This window comes from Cololabis saira, chromosome 2, assembly GCF_033807715.1.
Source record: "Cololabis saira isolate AMF1-May2022 chromosome 2, fColSai1.1, whole genome shotgun sequence".
Taxonomy (NCBI): Eukaryota; Metazoa; Chordata; class Actinopteri; order Beloniformes; family Belonidae; genus Cololabis; species Cololabis saira.
In genome coordinates this window covers 26,589,932-26,610,863 of record NC_084588.1, presented here as the reverse complement: position 1 = coordinate 26,610,863, position 20,932 = coordinate 26,589,932, and the positions used below count along the sequence as shown (strand labels likewise).

Below are 20,932 nucleotides of genomic sequence, written 5' to 3'. Positions count from 1 at the left end.
TCTAGTCCCGCCTCCCCCTCCCAGGACTGCTGCACATTCTTCTGCGGGTTTAATACCGCGTTCCATTTGTCCTCGGAAGTGGGGATTTCCCAGTTCCCAGTTGGATTTTTCAACTGGAACGCCCCTCGAAGTGGGATTTCCCACTGGGAAAGTGGGAGAGTTTTCACCACCCCCGAGTTCACATTCCCAGATGGCTGCCCCGGTTGTAAACAGTAGAAGAGAGCTCTGTAAAAATCCGTAACACTTCATTCTAGTTTTGGTCACACTAAATCAGTCGTATACAAGTATTGTTCGGCATATATATGCTGCTATAGTGTAATTTACATTTTTCATGCGATATATGCGAACTACAAACTTGTTTTCCTACTTTGTAACTGGAACGCTGATAACTCGGCTGTGACGTCATTCCCAGTTCCGAGTTCCGAGGTAAATGGAACGCAGCATAAAGCATGATTTATGGTTCCGCGTTAAATCGACGCAGAGCTTACGCCGTAGGTTACGCGGCGACGCGCACCGTACGGCGTATGATTTGCGTTGGTGTAAAGCAGAACCATAAATCAGCCTTTATCCGCAACCAGCCTGTAAAAATGGATCTGCTCAGAACTGAGCTTTTTCTGGTCCTTTCTCCCTCTGCCGTATTCCAACAACTATTAGAGGCGAGGCAAGTTCACACTGCAAAAAAATCTGTCTTATTTCTAGTTAAAATGTCTCATTTTTAGTCAAAAAATCTCATTACACTTAAAACAAGAGTCATTACCAGAAAAATAACTTATTTGACAATTTTCACCAGTTTATTTTCACTTGAAATAAGTAGAAAAATGTGCCAGTGGGACAAAATGTATCTTCTCATTACAAGCAAAAAAATCTTGTTCCACTGGAAGATTTTTCTACTTATTTTAAGTGAAAATCTACTTGAAACAGGTGAAAAGTGTTGTTTTTTCCAGTGATGAATCTTGTTTTATGTGTAATGAGATTTTTTTTTAACTAAAAGAGACATTTTAATTAGAAATAAGACAAATATTCTTAAGATTTTGAGTTTTTGCAGTGCATTTGTACAGCACAATTCAACACAAAGTAATTCAAAGTGCTTTACATCAACATTAAAAGCGGCAAGACACAATTAAACAGTAAATAACAAATAAAATGATATGAAAAGTAATAAAAAATAATAAATAATAAAAAGCGCAAATTGTTAAAAATAAGGGCAGTAGAGTACAGCAGGTAAGTATTTAATTTAAGATTAGCTTCAGTAAACAGTAATGTTTTTAGGCCTGATTTAAAGGATCTACAGGTGGAGCAGACCTCAGGTCTACAGGAAGTTTGTTCCACCGGTGAGGAGCAGAATAACTGAACGCTGCCTCACCTTGCTTGGTTCTGGTTCTTGGGACACACAACAAACCAGATCCAGATGAACCTCAGGGGTCTGGGAGCTTCATAGGAACTAACAGATCAACCATGTATTTTGGTCCAAGACCATTCAGGTCTTTGTAGACCAGCAGTAAGATTTTAAACTCTATCTTTTGACTCACTGGAAGCCAGTGTAGTGATTTCATGACCGGTGTAATACGGTCCAGTTTCATGGTGTTTGTAAAGGAAAGTCTGTCCTAGGTGTTTATGTGCCGGCTATTCATTGGTTATACCAAGTTAATACATAACATGAAAACTGTAAGTATCTGAAAAAATATAAGTTAAGCACGATTTCTGAATTTATGGCCACACGGTCCGATTAAGCAAAGACGCAAACGATAGTCAGAAAAGGTTTTTCCCCCAGTGAAATAAACTCCGTGCATCACTGCCCTCCTGTGGTCATCGGGGGAATAAGAGGTTGCCTAGGTGACAGCAGAAGCAAGATGCTGGGGATGTTTATCTGATGCCTGGATACTTATGCAACTAGAACCCTTCACTAAATGTGAACCTGTGTATTTTCAGGTTAGAAGAACTGAGCTCGTTTTTGCATCTTATTAACAACTCAAATGTTCTGACTTGGCGTTTCCTAGCATTGCCTCGGCTCAATGATTTTTTCTTTAGGATATTTCGGTTATCAATACTTACTTACATACATAGTCAGAGTATTTCATTTTTTTAAATTAAATATTAACAATAATAATAACAAAGACTTCCCTAAGCTGAATTGATTATATCCACTATCTTGAACCATTGTATTTTCTTTAAACTCCCTTAAATGCATGTCCTTCACTACCTTAGACCATCTAGCTTTCTTGTGAAAATAATTATAGTTAGCTGTAAGAAACCTAATTTATTTTTTTAAATTTAAACCAATCATTAAGACAAAATACAAAGTAAAACACACACACACAAAAAAAGCAAACAAATCCAAAATCTGGATTCTTGGTTTTATTGAAGCCAGGGGTCCGATAAACATTTTCCTTATCTTTGTCTGCATAATAAGAAGCTAGAAACAACATGGTGGCTTACAGGCTATAGACTTGTGTTAATGACATACAATCAAATTTCTGAATTAATCCAGGACACAAAAATGCAGCCAGCCATGTTCTGAAAATGTCTCGATATCCTGAATACAAAAGGACTGGAAGCAGAAGCTCAAAGTCTCATTTAGATGTGGACTAGTGGTTGAAGGCAATTACGTTAGGATGTGAAAAGGCAAATTCTTTCGAGTGACATTTGAGTACAAAAGTTAACATCTGTTCATTATTCAATCATGGGAGCAAGATCAAAATCTTAAAGAGCAAGTGCAACACTGACACCAAGCAGCATAGGAGCATTTGTCTCAGCTAAGTGCTGAATTCAGCGAGTGTGGAAGTGTAATCAACACAAGTCAGGGTGGTCTGACATTTAACAGTATGTTTAGAGAGGCAAAACCATAATTTCACAATGATATCATGCTGAATGTGAACACAAAACTAGGGGTTACTCATGATGGGGACTTATTAAAAAAAGCCTAATATTTAATTTATATTGTGTACCTACATCAAGATTTTTTTTTAACATCCTTAGGAAAAGTGTATTGCCAGAGACTACTAGTGGACTGATATATATGACCAGCAGAAATGGGTCAATAACTTATCCGAATGCAGAGATATATTTAACAGTGCATTTCTTCCCTTTACTAAACGTTCAAAAAAGGCAAGGCAAAAAAGAAAGAATGCAGTCTGTATCTATAACTTTAGAAAAAGGAAACATCCGTGCGGCCTAGAAAAAAAAGTGCTCATTTCAACAGGTGGCACTACTGCTTCTGGCTGCTTGTAAATTGTGCTTCATCCACCTCGACATGAGGCCATCAGGTGCACATGCCAACCAGTAAGGAGGTAAAAAATAAAAGGCGTAGTTCTTAGTGAAAGAAAATACAGAACAAATAAGAACCTTTTTTTTTGTTTTGACAATGCATGGTGTGGACTGTATATGAATGTGGAGTCTTTTTCTCCTTGCAGAGCAAATACCTGTATTTGAAAAATTAAGTTAAGCCCTGTCGGAAATGCATGTCTAAACCTGTTTATAAAAGTTACTATAAACCCGCTGCAGTGAAATGATGGTACTTCATCCGTCTGCTGAAATGCAAACAAGTTGGTTGCATTGTAAATCAATTAGTATATAAACGTGTAACTAAAGTTTGTAAAGGCTGGTCTGATGTTTGGATTAAAAAGGTCTGCATTGCAAGAATGGGACAAAATAATAGCCTCTGATTAATCTTGTGGAATCCTACAAAAGAAAAATATAAAACCCAACCAAACAAAAAAAAAAAAAAAAAAAAAAAAGAGTAATATGTATCTTTGGTTTTGTGTTCCAATTCACATCAGTCTGTTTCTTTTTTACTATTTGAATAGCAAATAGCTGTTTACTTCGTACTTGCCATCACTTCTGTGAAAGTTTCTACAATCTACACTATCAATAGCATTAAGTACGGGCTTGCATATGGAGTTAAGAATGACAGTGCACACTTAATTCCTGTTGATTATGGTCTTAAACTAGAAATATTAAACATTATTTGATATGGTACAGTATAACTGTTGCAATTTAGGAAAAAAACAAGACAATCAAGCAACCCTTTAAAGACACAAGTTAGGAGCATTCCTGTGAAGGCAGGGTGCAGAGTGTGACAAACTGTAAGCTGTACACTGAAGGCAAAGGTTGTCATTTTAGATGGACAGTTAAGTAACAAAAAGACCAACTGGACAAACTGGTTTCCTACAGGGATGTTTTTCTATGCTACTTCATGTAGAAACTGGGAATGTTTTAACCGACATGCAGAGTACAGTTTGACTAAAACATGTGGAACTGAAGGAGGGAAGTGTTGTCAAACACTGAAGAATACAATGTCTAATTTAGTCAGACCACAGCAAACTACTATGTATTTTGGCTGCAAATAAGTGATTTCAAGCACAGAAGGTTTGGGGGGGAGGGGTGTCCATCGTATGATTTCTTATTGATAACAGCAGCCAGCAGTTTTTATGAAGGCATTAAATCTATTCAACACTATCAATCAGGCCACAGAATCGTATTTCTGAAAATTAACAGACCACAGGCTTGATGTACGTTAACACAAAAAATGTAAAACAAAATAAATTATTTGGATGAAGACAAAAGGGGAAGAAAAAAAAATTAACTGGTGGTGCTACAGTGCATTTCCTCTCTTACGTAGACAAGCACCTCTACCATGACACAAACAGCTAACTGTGCGAGGCACTTAGGAGTTATAGTAGGAAAGATGCTGCCCAAACCCCTCCCCAAATATACACACCTGTAGCTAAAGAAGCGGTTCTGATGCATCCTCTAAGCCTGTCAGACCCCAACCAGTCTCGTTAAGTCAAAGGAGACATTTTCACACTTTGGACAGAAATGCATTTTATACAAAAATCAAGTTATCCTGAATAAGGTTTCTTCTATTTATATTTACAGGATCCTTCGAGATGACTAGGGCAAATGATATGATATGCTGTCGTCAGCTATCTGGACATGTCTTATTAGTGTCATGATGTCAGTGGCTTTTTAACATATTACAGATGGTTTTCTCAAACCAAGAAATGGTGCACAAAATAAAATAGAAAGGAGCTTTGTATAAATACATCAGTATCATATCCAACAGTTGTTTTTGTATTTTTTTTTTTTTTTTTTTTTTTTACATACTACATATGTTTGCAAGTATTTAAATTTTATTTGAACAATTAATGTTTAAATAACTCTCCAATCACAACCAAATCTATCCATGAGATAAACCAGGCCACAGGACCAGTAACCACTTCTGAAATCCAGGAGGAGAGTGCTTTGACCAGAAACTGGATAGCCTGAAGCCCGGTGAATCCGGCTGACTGTCAGAGTGTGCACACATTTCCCAAAACTGACATCCCTCACAAAATAACATTTACAGTAGAAGAGAGGACAGAAATGAAACCAAGCCTTCAGCATTTTTAATCTCATTGACACCTCAATCTATCTATATGTCTCTCTTCCCATCTCACCAAAACATTTGACAGCGTCTTCAACTCATTTGGTGAAACCACTGTGTGCTGACCGATAAAAGGCCTTGGGAATTTGGTCAATTTTTTTTTTTTTTTTTTTTTTTGAAGCTCACATGTACATATATTTTTCCAGGGTATTAACGCAGTGGACAATGCAGCTGTTTTTGTTGTTTCACGCTTTGTTCTCTGTCGGCGATATGTTGTTAGCTGAAACCGGTGAGTCTTGCTTTCGAGACATCCTGTCCAACTCAGCCTGGACATCAGTCAAACCCGGCTTCTGCCCTTGGGAAAAAAAACAGGAGAAAAGACCCAAAAGTAATCTCCTGTAGCTTCTGCATGTGTTCATTAACAACAGTTTTCCACGGCCAGCAAGCAGATGGTTGGGGGTTGGGGTGGTGGTGCTGGTGATGCTTACTGCCACAGTTAACACACATGCAAAACTAATACACACACACACATGTGCTCATGCATGCTCATTTCAGCTGGGTCACAGACATCAACACTGCTCAGCAATGGAACAGATAGTGTCAGTGGTCTCAGGCAGAGATGGGTTATGCAATGTTTTTGTCAAGAATGTACATTCAGATTTAACAATGTTTTGACTTTCTTATGTTTATATAATACAGAGTTAAAAAAAAAAGTGTTGAAAACACAAAGTGTTGTTGTGCACAGCAAGGCTAAAGACTAATAAAATTAGTAGAGCAAGAGAGCAGTGGGACATTCAGTTTGTTTACATGATGTTAAAACGTATTGTTATTCCAACTAAAAGCTGATTTTTAAAATACATGCCAATATGGTAGTCTAAATGAAACCGTCTGTGATTTTAATCCAGGCAAATGCGCCATGTCTGTGATTTGTAAAGTAAAAATTCCACCCTATTTTTGCAAACACTGAGGTCATGAGATAATTTTAATATTGTGCGAATGCACATGCCAGTAATTCAGTAATATGTTGTTTTTTTAAACTCATTTTGTCACCTTTTATGCCTCTTACTGAAGTAATTATGGCAGATTTGGTGTATAGTGTGACATACAACTTTGACTTATATCCACCACGTACAATGTAATGATCCTATATTTTTGGCTGACAAAGAAATTAAAAATCAACATTAAGCTTCACAAGCAGACCTATAAAAAAAAGTTCAAAGCCTCTCTGACAGCACAAAACCTTAAGGGCTTCAACGAAAGCTCCAGTTTACCATTAGGTTTTCCGTTACCATGGCAACGTAGATACACAGGCCGATAAACCATTTCCCAATTTTAATCACTTGTCAAAATGTGATGTGGGGTTACTTGAAATCTAACTTGAATTTCTGATCAGATGCTTTTAACGTTTAATAAAACGCAAGGCCGATGTCACTTCCGTGATCGATGTAAATTATGTAAATGATAGTATAACACAGACTTTGCTTGTCCAGCGTGAATGTGCTAAACTAAATACAGATGTTGAGGTGTAATGTTAAAAGTACTTCAAATGTAGATGTAATTTCAGTCCAGTGCAAAAAAACAGTACATAAGAATCAAATTTCTCCAGAATAGGATAAAAGCTTTACTCATGATTGCAGTGCCCATCCCAAGCTTTGATTCAGAAGTAATAGAAGAAAAAGATGTAGCAGAAATGTAGCAGAGAATGATGACAAGTGACGGCACTTTTAAAGTACCTTCAAAGCGTACATAGCAGATAAGCCATGCAACTGACTGCTCTACAAGCACTAACCTGCTACCTGCTTAACTGTTGACCATTTGTTTTGGTTTGTGATGTAATAGCTGAACCAGAAAAAGTCTAATAGTAAGAAGCTGGGAATATTGGCAGCAATCTTCAGAGTTAGATGTTTGGGTCAATACATCCATTTCCCTCCTGTGCTTCTATGCTGAGACAAGGACAGCTGTCCAAGTACAACAGCCTAATCAAGCTATAAACCTAGCAGAACTATATTTTGTATGTAAACGTACCGAGATTGTGAAAGACGAGATTCCATGCAGGAATTTATGATGGATGGTTGCAGCGCATACAGGCCTGTTACAAGTTTCCTCAGCTGTCAGAAGTTCAGTCAAAACGGATACTTTCTTTTCTCCTGCTTTAACCGTCCTACTCAGTCTGCAGAAATGAAACTCCAGACAGCAAGATGGTGTGTGTGTGTGTGTGTGTGTGTGTGTGTGTGTGTGTGTGTGTGTGTGTGTGTGTGTGTGTGTGTGTGTGTGTGTGTGTGTGTGTAGCAATCTGTTTTTGTCATCTTCTATTCTTACTCTCTTCAGCCTTGTTGCTATCAATAACATGACATGGCTGAAAAACTGAACGTCTTCTGGAATAAGAAATAAATAAGCTAATTTAAAGTGATCCATCTCAACGGAGAAGGAAACTACACTGAAAGTTTTCTTTTCTAAACACACTACACTGCTTGGGAAAAAGAAACAAGTTACCGCATGGATTTATGTTAGCATATGAGGAAATAGGCAGAAGCCTTCCATTAGAAATTAACAGTAATATGCTAATGTTTCAGCTACCTACAAGATAATTTAATCCTAATGGAGATGCTTCTCATTCCTTCGACATTCATGTCAGAAGGCACATGCTGTTTGGATCATATTATTTTTCCCTTTACAGTTGTACAAAACTGTGGAATTAAATAAATGTAATAGTCATTGCAGTGCAGTGCAAAAGATAAAATAACAGATTTAAGAAAACAAAATACAAAAATAAAAAAGGTTTGGATATCCCTTTCACTAATTCAAACAAGTTGCTATCCTGAGATTGGATTTTATGATCCTTTTTCTGACTTTTGAATGTAATTTCCCTTCTTGTTTCTCTATTCAGCAATCAAAGTCCATTTAAGTGTTTTGTTAAAAAGGACAACAGTTAACTTGCAGGAAAGAAGGTTAAAAAAGATTTGAAAAGATGAAGAAATAGAAAAGAAAAAAAAACTGTCTCAGCACTGGCATAACAGCTTGTACCTGTTTTCTTGGCAGACCCTTGAACTCCAGCTCCAACTGCTCCACTTCCTGGGCTTCCTGGGCTTCCTGGCGATCCAGTCTTTTTACTCAACAGACTGTTGAAGAAGTTGGCCAGCACTCCCTCATTTGCAGCTCCCGCTGCAGAAGAAATATTTTTGCATTAATACATTTGAAGTCAGTAAAGCTTCTTTTAATTAATGCAACACACATTTGGTTTAATTTATAAAACTTGACAAAATGCACTCTTCATATTAACATTTTCAAGATACTCTAAATATTAAAACAAGCTTTAACTTCTCTTATTTTGTTTTCCTTTTTAAATATCCTGTTCTGGTTTCTTAAGAAAATGTACTTAAAGATTTTAATGGAAAGTATTAAATGCTGGGAAGAACCCTTTTAAAAGGAGCATGAAGCTCCTTTTAAGAAATGAGACTCTCTAGCGCCACCCTTCACCACGACGGCCGTTGGGGGTACTGCAGCCAACAGTGAAGCCGGCACGGGAGAACGGGGAGAACGCACATGCAGCGTCATGTGACGTCACATCTGCAGCCCAGTGCGTCAAATTCGGGCCCAGAATTGCAGCACATTTTGCAGCACACAGCCTGTTCAAGGCAAAGGAGAGATACACTAGAGGGCTCATTCTTTTTGGTTTGGAACGCTTCATCTGACATTATTACTATAAAACTTAAAACGTATACGAATTATTTTCATAAATTCTGCCTCAATCCGGCCTCAAGCTCCTTTAAATAAAGCCGTAGGTAGGTGTGGGTTAAGGAAAAACAAAACAAAACAACAAACCAACATGACCGACCCTCCTCAATTTGCCAATATCGTCTGCTGCTTTGTAGTACCCCAGATAGGAATGTATCAGTAATATGTACATAGAACTTTTGTTCACAGATAATTAATACTAATATATCTTGTCTTGGCTCAAAACAGCGCGCAGCACTGCGGCCAGTTAGGACAGTCCAATAGAAAATAAAGTAATGGAATTGATTTTGTCGCTGACGCTCGCATCGCATAAAGCCTGAATTATGGTTCTGCGTTAAATCCTTTAATTGAAACTTGAAATCTTTAATTGAAACTTGAAATCTTCTTTTTCTTTGTTTTGAAGTGATGTCTTGCAGTACGAGATAAGATTACGGAGATACAGAGAGGAAACAAGGAGAGTTATGCCATACAGAGAAAAACACTGTTCAACTGAAACACAGCCCCCCCCAAAGCGGTACCCCTGTCGCAAATGTATAGTTTCATTTTTCGTATTGTGGTGGGAGCAACTATTTACAGGCGTCTCTCGTACCAGGAACAGCCCTGCAAAAAAGCCCTTCAGGAATTTTTGCGGTGTAAAAAAATGTTCCTATAGTAGGAGAGATACTTAGATCAGCCAAGAGAACTACCTGCCCGGGGGGTCTCTGCTGATTGGGTTCAGCCCTCTCACATAAACATGAATCACATGCACACAACTTAACCCACTCCAGGTGTCTGAAAATCCCCATGGACTTCAATTATTTTTATCACAATCGCTACTACTATGCTAAAAAAAGAGCAAAAAAATAGCACAATAAGTATATTTTCACAGCGATGTTGGAAACAATGTTTACAGTGACAATAAAGGATTCTATTCTATTCTATGATGAATACCCAGCCTAACCTTTCATGTTGGGGTCAGGCTTCTTGACTGCAGCCAGTGGTGATCCACTGGTTACGGCGGGCTGGCCGCGGCCTGCAGGCCGGGGGGAGCCTGAAGCCGTCCTTCCTGGAGACTCCTGAAGCACAAAAACAATAAGGCAGCGTTTGTAAACTCTCCCCAAAAAAAAATACATATATACCACATCTGATGGACTTTAAGAGACTCACTGTTGCTCCTCTCGTTGGTGTGGCTGGTTGTTTTGCTAACAAAGACTGCAGGTAAAAAAAGAAGAAAAAAAACAATATCAAAAATGAATACTTCCAACAGCCACTTCTGTTGTCCTCTCCAAGTTTTAAAATAGATACTCTTCTTATTTACAAATTCTGCATGCTACATGTCAGATACAGGAAGGTGAAGGATTATTGAAGATTGGCCGCAGTAACCTAATAAAAACATTTTGATTGCCGTTAAACTCTTTATTTGCTCCTAAATCAAGTAATACAACTTGCCACGTAGCATTTTCAGATGTACATTCATAGCAGTGCAACATAAGAATTTTTTTGGACAGGAGGTAACAATTTATAAAATTATAAAGTTTTGTAATTGTAAACTAATCGTAAACCTGAATATAAAAATCAGAAAAAATCAAAATCAAATAACCACCATCATGTCAGTGATGTTTGACAAATATAAAACTACAAAGGAGATACCCATTTACCTGCTGCTTCATCAGGAATACTTGCTCATCCTCTGCATTTATTTCTTTGTCATGAACCAACTGCAAGAAAGCAGAAATATATAATATATATGAATATTTATGCATATACCTACTGCTGTGTTATATCAACTTAATGGTTGACATTGTAACACCACTTGAGCATTCTCAGAGTTGATGTAACATTGTCCACAAATATGTTACTGTATGACAATAACATCCTCTTCGTCACTACTTGTAATACCATACCTTTCGTATGGGAGGTTTTGTGATAAAGTCTTCGAATGGATCTTCTGGTCGGACTGTTGTGAGGTTCTCATGCAAAATCCCAATTTTCTTTTCATTATCCCATCCAGATGGACTAAAATAATCAAGAGATAGTAGGTGTGATAAGAGGGTGTAATCTTTTGATTTAACCTCTTGCTTGCTATGACTTAACATCAGCAAAAGATGGTTGAACACAACATTTGATACAAATAGTAAATAAGTATTTTAAAGACAATGGCAAATTTTAGAATAGTGATGGTGAACCCATGTTTGACAAACCGACACACCACTAGTTTCACTTACATGAACACTGCATCCTTCTCTACCACTGAAGCGGGTGTGACAAACTGAAACTCATACATCTTGTGCACTATATATTTGTAAAGCAGATCCAGGTTCTTCTCCTCTTTGACCGAAGTATAGATCAAGCCAGCTCCGTCTATTAAATTCAGTTAAGGTAGTCACCCTTAGAGTGATGTCATATAGATTGCATATGACAATAAAGAATATAATGTACTATAAAATACTGAAATACAGCCAATTTCTGTTTTGAAACAGTTATAAACACAATAAAATAACATTGAAAGGATACACTGTAAGCAAAATCGCCGGATGTAGGACTGGATGAAATCGAAGTGCTCGTCTCTGAAGTCATGCTCCTTCTCTAGTACGCTGATTGCATCACACTGAAAGAATCAAAATTACAGAGAATTAAATTATATTTGGACAATACGTCAGAAACGTCGCTGGTGTGCACATTAATATACAAACCATGACAGGCTTTAACAGTCCAAGTGTTTATCTAATTTTTTATAATTTTAGATTTAAAAGACTAATTGATTTGTTGTCACCTCTATTAGTTTCTATACTGACTGTTATTGAGGTTTGTACAGACAAACTTGCATTTGAGGGAGAAACTCGTGAGCTGCTGCCGAATCTTTCCCAGTAGCAGAGAGAGTGGTGGTCACCAGAGATGTCATTAAAATATATATTGCTAAGGTGACTTGATAAGCAACAAATGATGAGCATGAACCAGTACTCTGACATTCCCCAGTTTAGTCCTCTGACAAGAGGAGATGCTAAAAAGAAAAGAAAAAGCTACTTTCACCATTTCCGAGTTACAGCTAACGTGTTATTCTCCGTTGATGGATTCTAAAAAGGTTCATTTTTTCCAGACGGGTGATGCAAGTCCAGTGTCATGCCAATTGATTCTTATACACATATGTCAGCCAGGATGATCTAAACCCAAACAGGCATGCCATGGGAATAGAGACAATCAGACAAAGCCAGTGGTAAAGGCAGCTGATATAATGGTTTAAAAATAAATAAATAAATAAATTTAAAAAAAAGGTTATCTGTACTTCTTTCTTTGTCTGGCTCAGAAGGCTTTTATTGCACAAGTTTAGAGAATATATGGACGATAAGATAAAATGGAAGATCATTTTGCAACAGCTTATTTAAAAAATATTTGTAAAACTTTTCAACTGAAGCTTTGAGAATATTATCATCAGGGGTGTATCAAATAATCTCACCCAATGGCTTTAAAGGGTCTATCCATCTAAGATTCATGTGCATCTTGGGCAATCCACAGAAAACCAGAGCAATATTGCCTCAATTTACAATGTCCTCTTTGTACAAGCGCATGTAGATCATTGCAGGAAGTATAAACTGTAATGGTACTGCTAAGACTTCTGAGTTTTAATTTTATGCTGCATTTTTCTTTTAGCTATGGGTCATGGTAAGTGTAACTGTCACACTAGAGATAGGAAACTCTGGAAAGCTTTACTGGATGATAAAGTCATATAGCAAGAGCGTAACATTAGTCCTTTAGCGTCAGGAATTATTTACCTTAGTGCAAACTATTAGGACTGGAATGCCCAGGTTGTGTGTGAGTGTATTTTCTCCAAGTGGTAGGACAATGTCCTCATCTTCCCCTGATGTTGCTCGTCGTGGGGAGGATGGGTTGGCATCTTCTGGTTCCCCGTATTCTTGGAAAGCTTTTACCACTGTGGAAAACAAAAACTGGTATACATTTCTTGAAAAAGATAGGGATTAGTTCAGTCTCAATTCATATTCTCACACTTTCCTATATCTGTGGAAAATTACTATTGTGTATGTATGCTTGTTTTAATTTTTTTTCTCCCCTGCAAATTTATTTTTATTGGAAGAGTCTTGTTTAGCATCTGAATAAAACATTCCTGTCTTGACCAAAAGGAAAAACCCAGTAGTTGTTGTAAACTCAATTAAGATGTTATTGTTGGCTTAGACAAGTTTCATGGTTGCAGACAGGAAGGTTTGGCTTATTCCCTCAAGAGCTTTGAAAATGCAGTTGGGGAGCCGACCACAAAGCCAGATTCGCTTTAACTGAACCCTTTAATTTCAGACATGGGATTCTTGTACAAGGGACCAAAACTGGTGTTATAGTTAACAGAAAAAGAAACCAGTTTCTTGGAATACACGATTACACAAGACGAGAGAATATGCATGAATAGGTTGGATCATTTACATTCTGACACAAGGATAGTAGCTACATGTCTCTATACAAATGGCCCACTACTTTACTAAAAATGAGTGTCTTCATTTACCAACCAGAATACATTCTATCTTAATTTACCTAAACCTGATTGGTCCCAGAAAGCCGTCAAATTATCTTTTGGTCCTTAACTGTTCTTATACCTGAAGTTAGGATGGACCTAAATGTTGAACAAAACAAAGAGCTTTATTTAACAAAAACATAAAAGTCATGTCCAGCTTGACAATGATCAAAACAACAATATTAACTTTACAGATAATATGCTTTGATTTAAAAAAAATCTTCTTACTGCTCATGAATAAATTAGTAACATTCCTTCAACAGTGGATTGCATTAATAGTTTGAGCAGCTTGTATGGATGTGTTAATGTTTGTTTTTGCTATGATTTGAAGTCCAACAGGAGATGAGTAATTTGATGCCTAGTACAGTGATTGTAAATGGAATTACACTTTTAAATAAAAATGGAAATGATGAAGCCAGACAGACTTTGACCCATCAAGACCTAATTATCTGTTTCACAAACAAAGGTGGGGCCATAACGCACCCGTACTCAACCTCCTTTAAAAAAATATAAATAATAATGCTCTGCTCTATCCAGGTATCACGCAATAACGTGATACCTGGATATAATAATGAGCACTAAACAGTTTTATAATTTAGTACAGTCCAATGTGTCGCTTACGGCAACAGCTCGCTGCATACTTCATTAAAAAAATAATAAAAATAATAATAATAATAATAATAATGCTTTATTTCAGTTAAAATACACTTAATTTTAACATAAACCAAATGTAGGAATAAGCTGAAGCTCACCTTGAGCCATAAATAATAAAATATTACCTGACGACCTAAATGTCAAATAAATCACTATGATTTACTTTCGACCATAAAACCATTCTTAAACTGTTCACTAGTGAATATTGAAGTCTCATAACAGGGAATATACTGGTCCACATACCACTCTACTACACTAAAGACTATTTTTATTATCTCTATAAAAGAAGCCACTGAGCAAAATATTTCTCAGTTTAAACATGCAGTCAAGCAACAGGAGGTGGATCCTGCAATCTGACTACACGACTCCAGACATCCAATCTACTTTTAGTTACAGCCCCACAGCAGGGAAATGTCCAGCCCACTGACTGAATTCAGACCAACTAGGTTTACTTCCTTTCCTCGACGCTGCTATTGGAAAGGATGTGGCCATGATGCAAGACGCCTGCAACATTCACTGGACAAAAGCCATTTATACACACATCCAGAGCGTCAGGCTGTCTTGCTCACTCAAACACTATCTGTTTGTGATGTACTAGAAATCACAATAGACAATCTGAAAGATCCTTTATCTGGATGACATGCCTCAACTAAACTGGAACTCTGACCATGTGAGTGGGTAAGATGACAGTTTTTGTCAGAAGAGGAAAATTAGAGCAAACAATCTTTTAGGGACAGCTAATTAAAAAACTGTAAATAAACTGTTGAAAACAAACTTATGGAGACCTACAAAAAGAAGTGCGATGCAGAAAAACACTGATTTACAATATGCAATAAAGGCCAAAGTTAATACTAACTTCATAAAGTAGGTAATATACTAACACCACGAGGTGTTTCGTTCATAATGGATTGTGCAGTTTACGATTCAACACATTTTATTTAAACAGAAACTTGAAGTGAAAGCGATTGGAACAAATTTAAAATGATTCCACTCTTACAAAAGGGCAAACAGGTTCCCTTTTCTTTTCACACTTTTTCTTTAAGACTTGCCAACACTTTTTACTCATTTAGCATGTTATATGTTGAAGTCATTTAAACCATGATAAGTCACAATAACTTGCAATTTTTGCAGGGGAAAAAAAAGGTTTTCTCTGTAAGAAAATCTCTCTTGAGAGAATACAGAAACCCAATACCCTGGAGGCTGAAAAGCAACAGTCTGTCCAAACACAAAAGAACAGTTCATAAGCAAGAGATGATCAGGTCTAAAATTAAAAGGAAAACAACATCTGAACACATCACACACATTGATCTGCTGAACTTGCCCCCAGTCAGAGCACACAGCTGAGGATCATGGGCCTCTCCACATAAAATCCACCATGACAATGTGTAATTTTATACACTGCTTGCCTTCCATGCCCTGCATTAACCAAGCTTTCCTTTTTTCCTTTGTAGCCAGTCAGCAAGGACTCTTGCTCTTATATAAGACTCACATTGCTTCCACCCGGATGATTTAGGCACCGTTACTAGAGACGGCTCATCGTATGGAGAACATGCAGTTATATTATCTTTCCAAGAGAAAGATATCTTTCTAGCACAAGTGCCAGCAACCCAGAGAAGAGTCTAGTTAAATCATAAATGAACAGCATATTTTTATAGATATAGGAGACAGCAAGAGCTTTTCTAGTTTTCTGACCTCTCTGTTCACACAACAGTCTCTTAATCCATATCCATCCAAATCTTTCTTTTCAGTCGATACTGTGCTTTTTAAACTCAAACACATTATGTGGGACTCATCAGGGTTAATGTAAGGTTCAGTATCTTGCCCAAGGACACTTTGACAGTTGACCAGGATTCGAACCACTGAGCTTCCAACCAATCTTCCAAAAAACAGAAGACTGCTCTATCTTCTAAGCCACAACTGTGCCATGCAAATTTAATAAAATCAGATGTTTTAGCGACAGATTAGCACTACATAGGGTACAAGTGTTTCACTGTCCAGCCAAATGCAATGGGGAGGAAAAAAATTAACATCTTTCTAGATAGAAGATGTGTTTATTATTAACATATACTAAGTCACAGGTAGGCTAAACTCAATGTTTTTTTTTTTCCCCACTTCCAAGTTAAGGAAATGTGGGCAGACTGGGCCAGTACTTACTGCTCTGCTCCATTTCTCTCATGGTCTCTGGGGGAATCTTGAGCTTGTCCAAATGATCACGAAGCACACTGGCCCACTTCTGCAATGACTCCATAATGGTCCAGGGCCGTGACATGTCCGCAACAAACACAGCTAGGCAATCGGGCAGCGACTGAGCTGTAATGGCAAACTTAAGAAGGCCTTTGTGGTATAAGTCCCCATCCAGGATCCACACATTACAACGCGTAAGGTCTTCATTTGGGACACAAAAAACAACTAGTTAGACATATGCAATACAACAACAGTTTCAACAGTGATTTTGTAAAGTTACTGGTTTAAATAAGCCACAAAAAGGTTAGAAGTAAATTCACCATCCCGGTCTTCATCGTGGACGTTTAAGTAAAGGTACTCCAGCCCCCTGCCCTTCTTGTTGTGTTCAGTTCCTTGAAGTTTGGCCATAATCGTTGTTTTTCCGGATCCATCCTCACCTGTAAGATTTAATATATTTGTTATTAGGTGACTCACATTATATTTTCCAAACTCACAGAGTTTGGAAAATGTTAGCGCAGAAGCTTCCTCTATGTGTGTGGGGATTAAATCGCTTCTTGATGCTGTCCACGTTGTACTGTTGTACGGTCTCTTGCTCAGTCACTCTCGTTTTCTCCTCCTTCATTTTTCCTTCTTTTGTGAACCAGCCTCATTGTTGTTGAGGTGTGTCACAGTGTCGTAAAGCAAACCAGTTTTTGCTGGTGAGGATCACGATGGGAGTCCAAATTTAGTTTGAAATAGACAACACTTTCTAAATCAAATATTAATTCAAGTGAAATTTAAGTGTGTGTAGGAGGTGTAATATATATATATATCTACACACACAAATTTTACAAGTGCAGGGAAAACACTGAATCAGGGTAGAATATCCCCTATTATGCTAACAAAAGACCCTCAATGCGGAGAAGGCTGCAATCTCTCATTTATATCTTCCTATTGAAAAACAATTTGTCACAGTACATGAAGGGTCAATCAGATAAACATAACCCCACCCAAAAGATTTCACAGGATTATTTTGTTTATTATATACATAGTCTAGGACAAGGACTCACCGAATACGAGGATGTTTTTTCCTGATGGCAACTTTGAGCTCGACCGAGTTGACACTTCACTCAATATCGCGGACCTACAAGAAAGAAGAACTACTTTAAGGACGTCAGTAGTAGTAGTAGTAGTAGTATGGACTTCCCCGACTGTCAAGCTGGTTAATGACAGATCCCAAATCTCTGAACAAAAGTGTAGGTTGGTTTATGCAATGGCATCTTTACAGGCCTTAACAAGAAATCAATCAGGCAGCTGCAGCTGATCCAGAACGCTGCCGCCACAGTCCTTACAAACACCAGGAAACTGGACCACATTACACCGGTCATGAAATCACTCCACTGGCTTCCAGTGAGTCAAAGAATAGAGTTTAAAATCTTACTGTTGGTCTACAAAGACCTGAATGGTCTTGGACCAAAATACATGGTTGATCTGTTAGTTCCTATGAAGCTCCCAGACCCCTGAGATTCATCTGGATCTGGTTTGTTGTTTGTCCCAAGAACCAGAACCAAGCAAGGTGAGGCAGCGTTCAGTTATTCTGCTCCTCACCGGTGGAACAAACTTCCTGTAGACCTGAGGTCTGCTCCAACTGTCAGCTCCTTTAAATCAGGGTTAAAAACATTACTGTTTACTGAAGCGTACTCCTAAATTAAATACTTACCTGCTGTACTCTACTGCCCTTACTTTTTAACAACTTGCGCTTTTTATTATTTTACCATTTTATTTCATTTATTTGGTATTTAATAGCGGTGGGGGGAAAAAATGTATATTGCAATATATTGTTGCACTCTCTGTCGCAATAAATAATCGATAAACTGACGGCAAATATCGTTATTTTATTACAAAACATATAATGGATTTACGTGGTTGAAACCGCACTATTGTTCATGCACTTTAATTTGTCTAGCTGGACAGTGTTTACATTTACAAGCCTAGGAGGCAGTCAGGCACAATCAAATGCACTTTCTTTATACATTGTACGAAGTTTTGGCATTGAATAAATGCATAACTACAGACGGTTTCCTTTTTATGGGTATTTTTTCCTTTTTCAGTCACATATATAATGATATATCATTGATGAAATTTCTTACAATATATTGAATATTGTAGTGCCTTTATCATTCATAGTGATGTGTACATAATTCCCCTGCATAGAGATGTTAGTCACAGCATTACCATACAGTGTTTATTCAGGTTATAATTTATGTTGTTACTAGTGTTTTGGTCTATGTGTTTAATGTGTTACGGTCCCTCTAAGTACGGTGACGTTTTTGGAGTCAGTTTGTTCTGTGATGGGAAGCGCGAGCTTCTTAACGTTTAGTTTCAGTTAACCGGTGGATTTAATAAAGGGACACACGCTTCTGTGTCCGCACCGTGAGAAGTTGTCGGCTCATCTATTTTCACGACTTCCACAATATCGTAGATATCGTGTATCGTGATATTATCGTGGGCCACAGTATTGAATCGTGAGTTACCCGTATTGTCCCACCCCTAGTATTTAAGCATACTCTTAAAATAAATACTCACTGAAAACCGCGAATGAGATGTGTACCTGCGGTACTCTACTGCCCTTAGTTTTCAGTAACTTGTGTTTTTTATTATTTTACCTTCTTTTCTCATAATTTTATCTCATTTTATTTGATATTTACCGTTTGTGTCTTGCCGGTTTTAATGTCGATGTAAAGCACTTTGATTTACCTTGTGTTGAATTGTGCTATATAAATAAACTTGCCTTGCCTACAGGACTGTCTCAGAAAATTAGAATATTGTGATAAAGTTCTTTATTTTCTGTAATGAAATAAAAAAAAACAAAAATGTCATACATTCTGGATTAATTACAAATCAACTGAAATATTGCAAGCCTTTTATTATTTTAATATTGCTGATTATGGCTTAAAGTTTAAGATTAAGATTCCCAGAATATTCTAATTTTTTGAGATAGGATATTTGAGTTTTCTTAAGCTGTAAACCATGATCAGCAATATTAAAATAATAAAAAGCTTGCAATATTTCAGTTGATTTGTAATGAATCCAGAATGTATGACATTTTTGTTTTTATAATTGCATTACAGAAAATCACAATATTCTAATTTTCTGAGACAGTCCTGTATATCCAGAGAGTAATTGCGTGTCTAACATGACACTTTATTGGAGGTAAATGGTCTGGCCGGCAGATGAGTCCACGACAACACTAAACAGGAAGTGACCACACCGATCTGAATTCATGAATGTGACAAGTTGGAATCACACAATAACGTGATACCTGGATATAACAACGACCAATACACAGTTTTATAATTCAGCACAGCTCAATGTGTCGCTTACGGCAACATCTCGCTGCCTACTTCATTAAATAAAGCTATTTAGCATTAGCTATGAACCAAACACGACCTGTCAAAGCCTGAATGTGACTTTAGTTTAACTAAATATTCCGTGTCCAACTCCCTGTTAAACACCGTAACCCCGCACACCGAGCTCCAGCCCGGTGTACCCTCGTTTTCCGCCGGCGCGGCTCCAGCCAGCCCCCGCTGCCTGCCGGCGGGCCGGTGTCCGGCTGCAGCCGCCGCGGTGACACAGCACCTGGGGCCGGGCCGGGCTCCCCCCGCCGCGGCTTTACGCCTCACGCTGCTCGAAGGAAAAGGGAAGAACTTGCCACAGGTTTTGTCCTTCCTCGTCTTCGTTGTTGTTGTCGCCCGAGCCGGCTGCACCCGGGAGGTGTTTCTCCAGAACGGGAGCCATCTTTTCTCTCTCTACACCCACAAAGGCGAGAGCTGCTGCAGCTCTAGCACCGCCCTAGCACCGCCCTCCTCCGGCACCCACGGGTGCGCTGCATTCATCCACCGCGACGCCGCCTGGGCTCCAAGTGTATGCACAGCTGCTCTTTTGGAATATAACAATATCGTCAGTTACTCATTTGTTAATCACGATTAGGAATAATTGTCATTATCTGTTGTAGTTTTAAGGTAACTACATATATATATGTGCAATAGTTGCATGTTACAGATGGAGCATTTTCCCGTTCAGACTTGAGGTCAAACTATCAACAACTTCTGGCTCTGTTCCAACAAGTGATGTCATAGCAGGGACTTTTTCTTCTTCTTTTTTTAATCAGCTGATGGTGAACAATAGTGCAATCACATTTATTATCCTCCGGCGAGAACATTTTTAAGTTTAACTCTTTCAAACTGACTGACTGGAGGCTAACAGGGTTAATTTATTTGAGTACTTTTAAATCTTAATTGAAAATACTTGAGGCCGACTCTATTACAAGTACCTGTTTTTTTGTGATTTGTTTGCTTTTTTAAATTTTATTTTAATTGTATTTTATCTGTTGGTGTTTTATCTGTCATTTGTAACTCTGTGTAACTATGTGTTGTAATTGCTGCTGCCTATTTTGGCCAGGTCTCCGTTGGAAAAGAGGATTTTAATCTCAATGGGATCTTCCTGGTTAAATAAAGGTTAAA

General features: G+C 37.9%; 1 protein-coding gene across 2 annotated transcripts; it reads right to left on the bottom strand.

Moving 5' to 3' along the window:
* Window positions 1–2,340: 2,340 nt before the first annotated feature.
* On the bottom strand, window positions 2,341–20,258 carry dync1li2 (dynein, cytoplasmic 1, light intermediate chain 2). Of its 2 annotated transcripts, none has more exons than XM_061741972.1 (13): window positions 20,122–20,258; window positions 17,480–17,553; window positions 16,751–16,867; window positions 16,401–16,631; window positions 12,847–13,004; window positions 11,591–11,684; window positions 11,302–11,437; window positions 10,981–11,092; window positions 10,735–10,794; window positions 10,244–10,288; window positions 10,038–10,152; window positions 8,387–8,524; window positions 2,341–5,717 (listed from the first exon to the last, which is right to left on the bottom strand). In XM_061741972.1, exons 1-13 carry the CDS (start codon window positions 20,205–20,207, stop codon window positions 5,608–5,610), a joined length of 1,476 nt encoding a protein of 491 aa, XP_061597956.1. In that variant the 5' UTR covers window positions 20,208–20,258; the 3' UTR covers window positions 2,341–5,607. The 2 variants fall into 2 exon arrangements, with proteins under 2 accessions (XP_061597956.1, XP_061597964.1); XM_061741980.1 differs by having other exon boundaries at window positions 2,341–5,712.
* Between the last annotated feature and the right edge of the window lie 674 nt (window positions 20,259–20,932).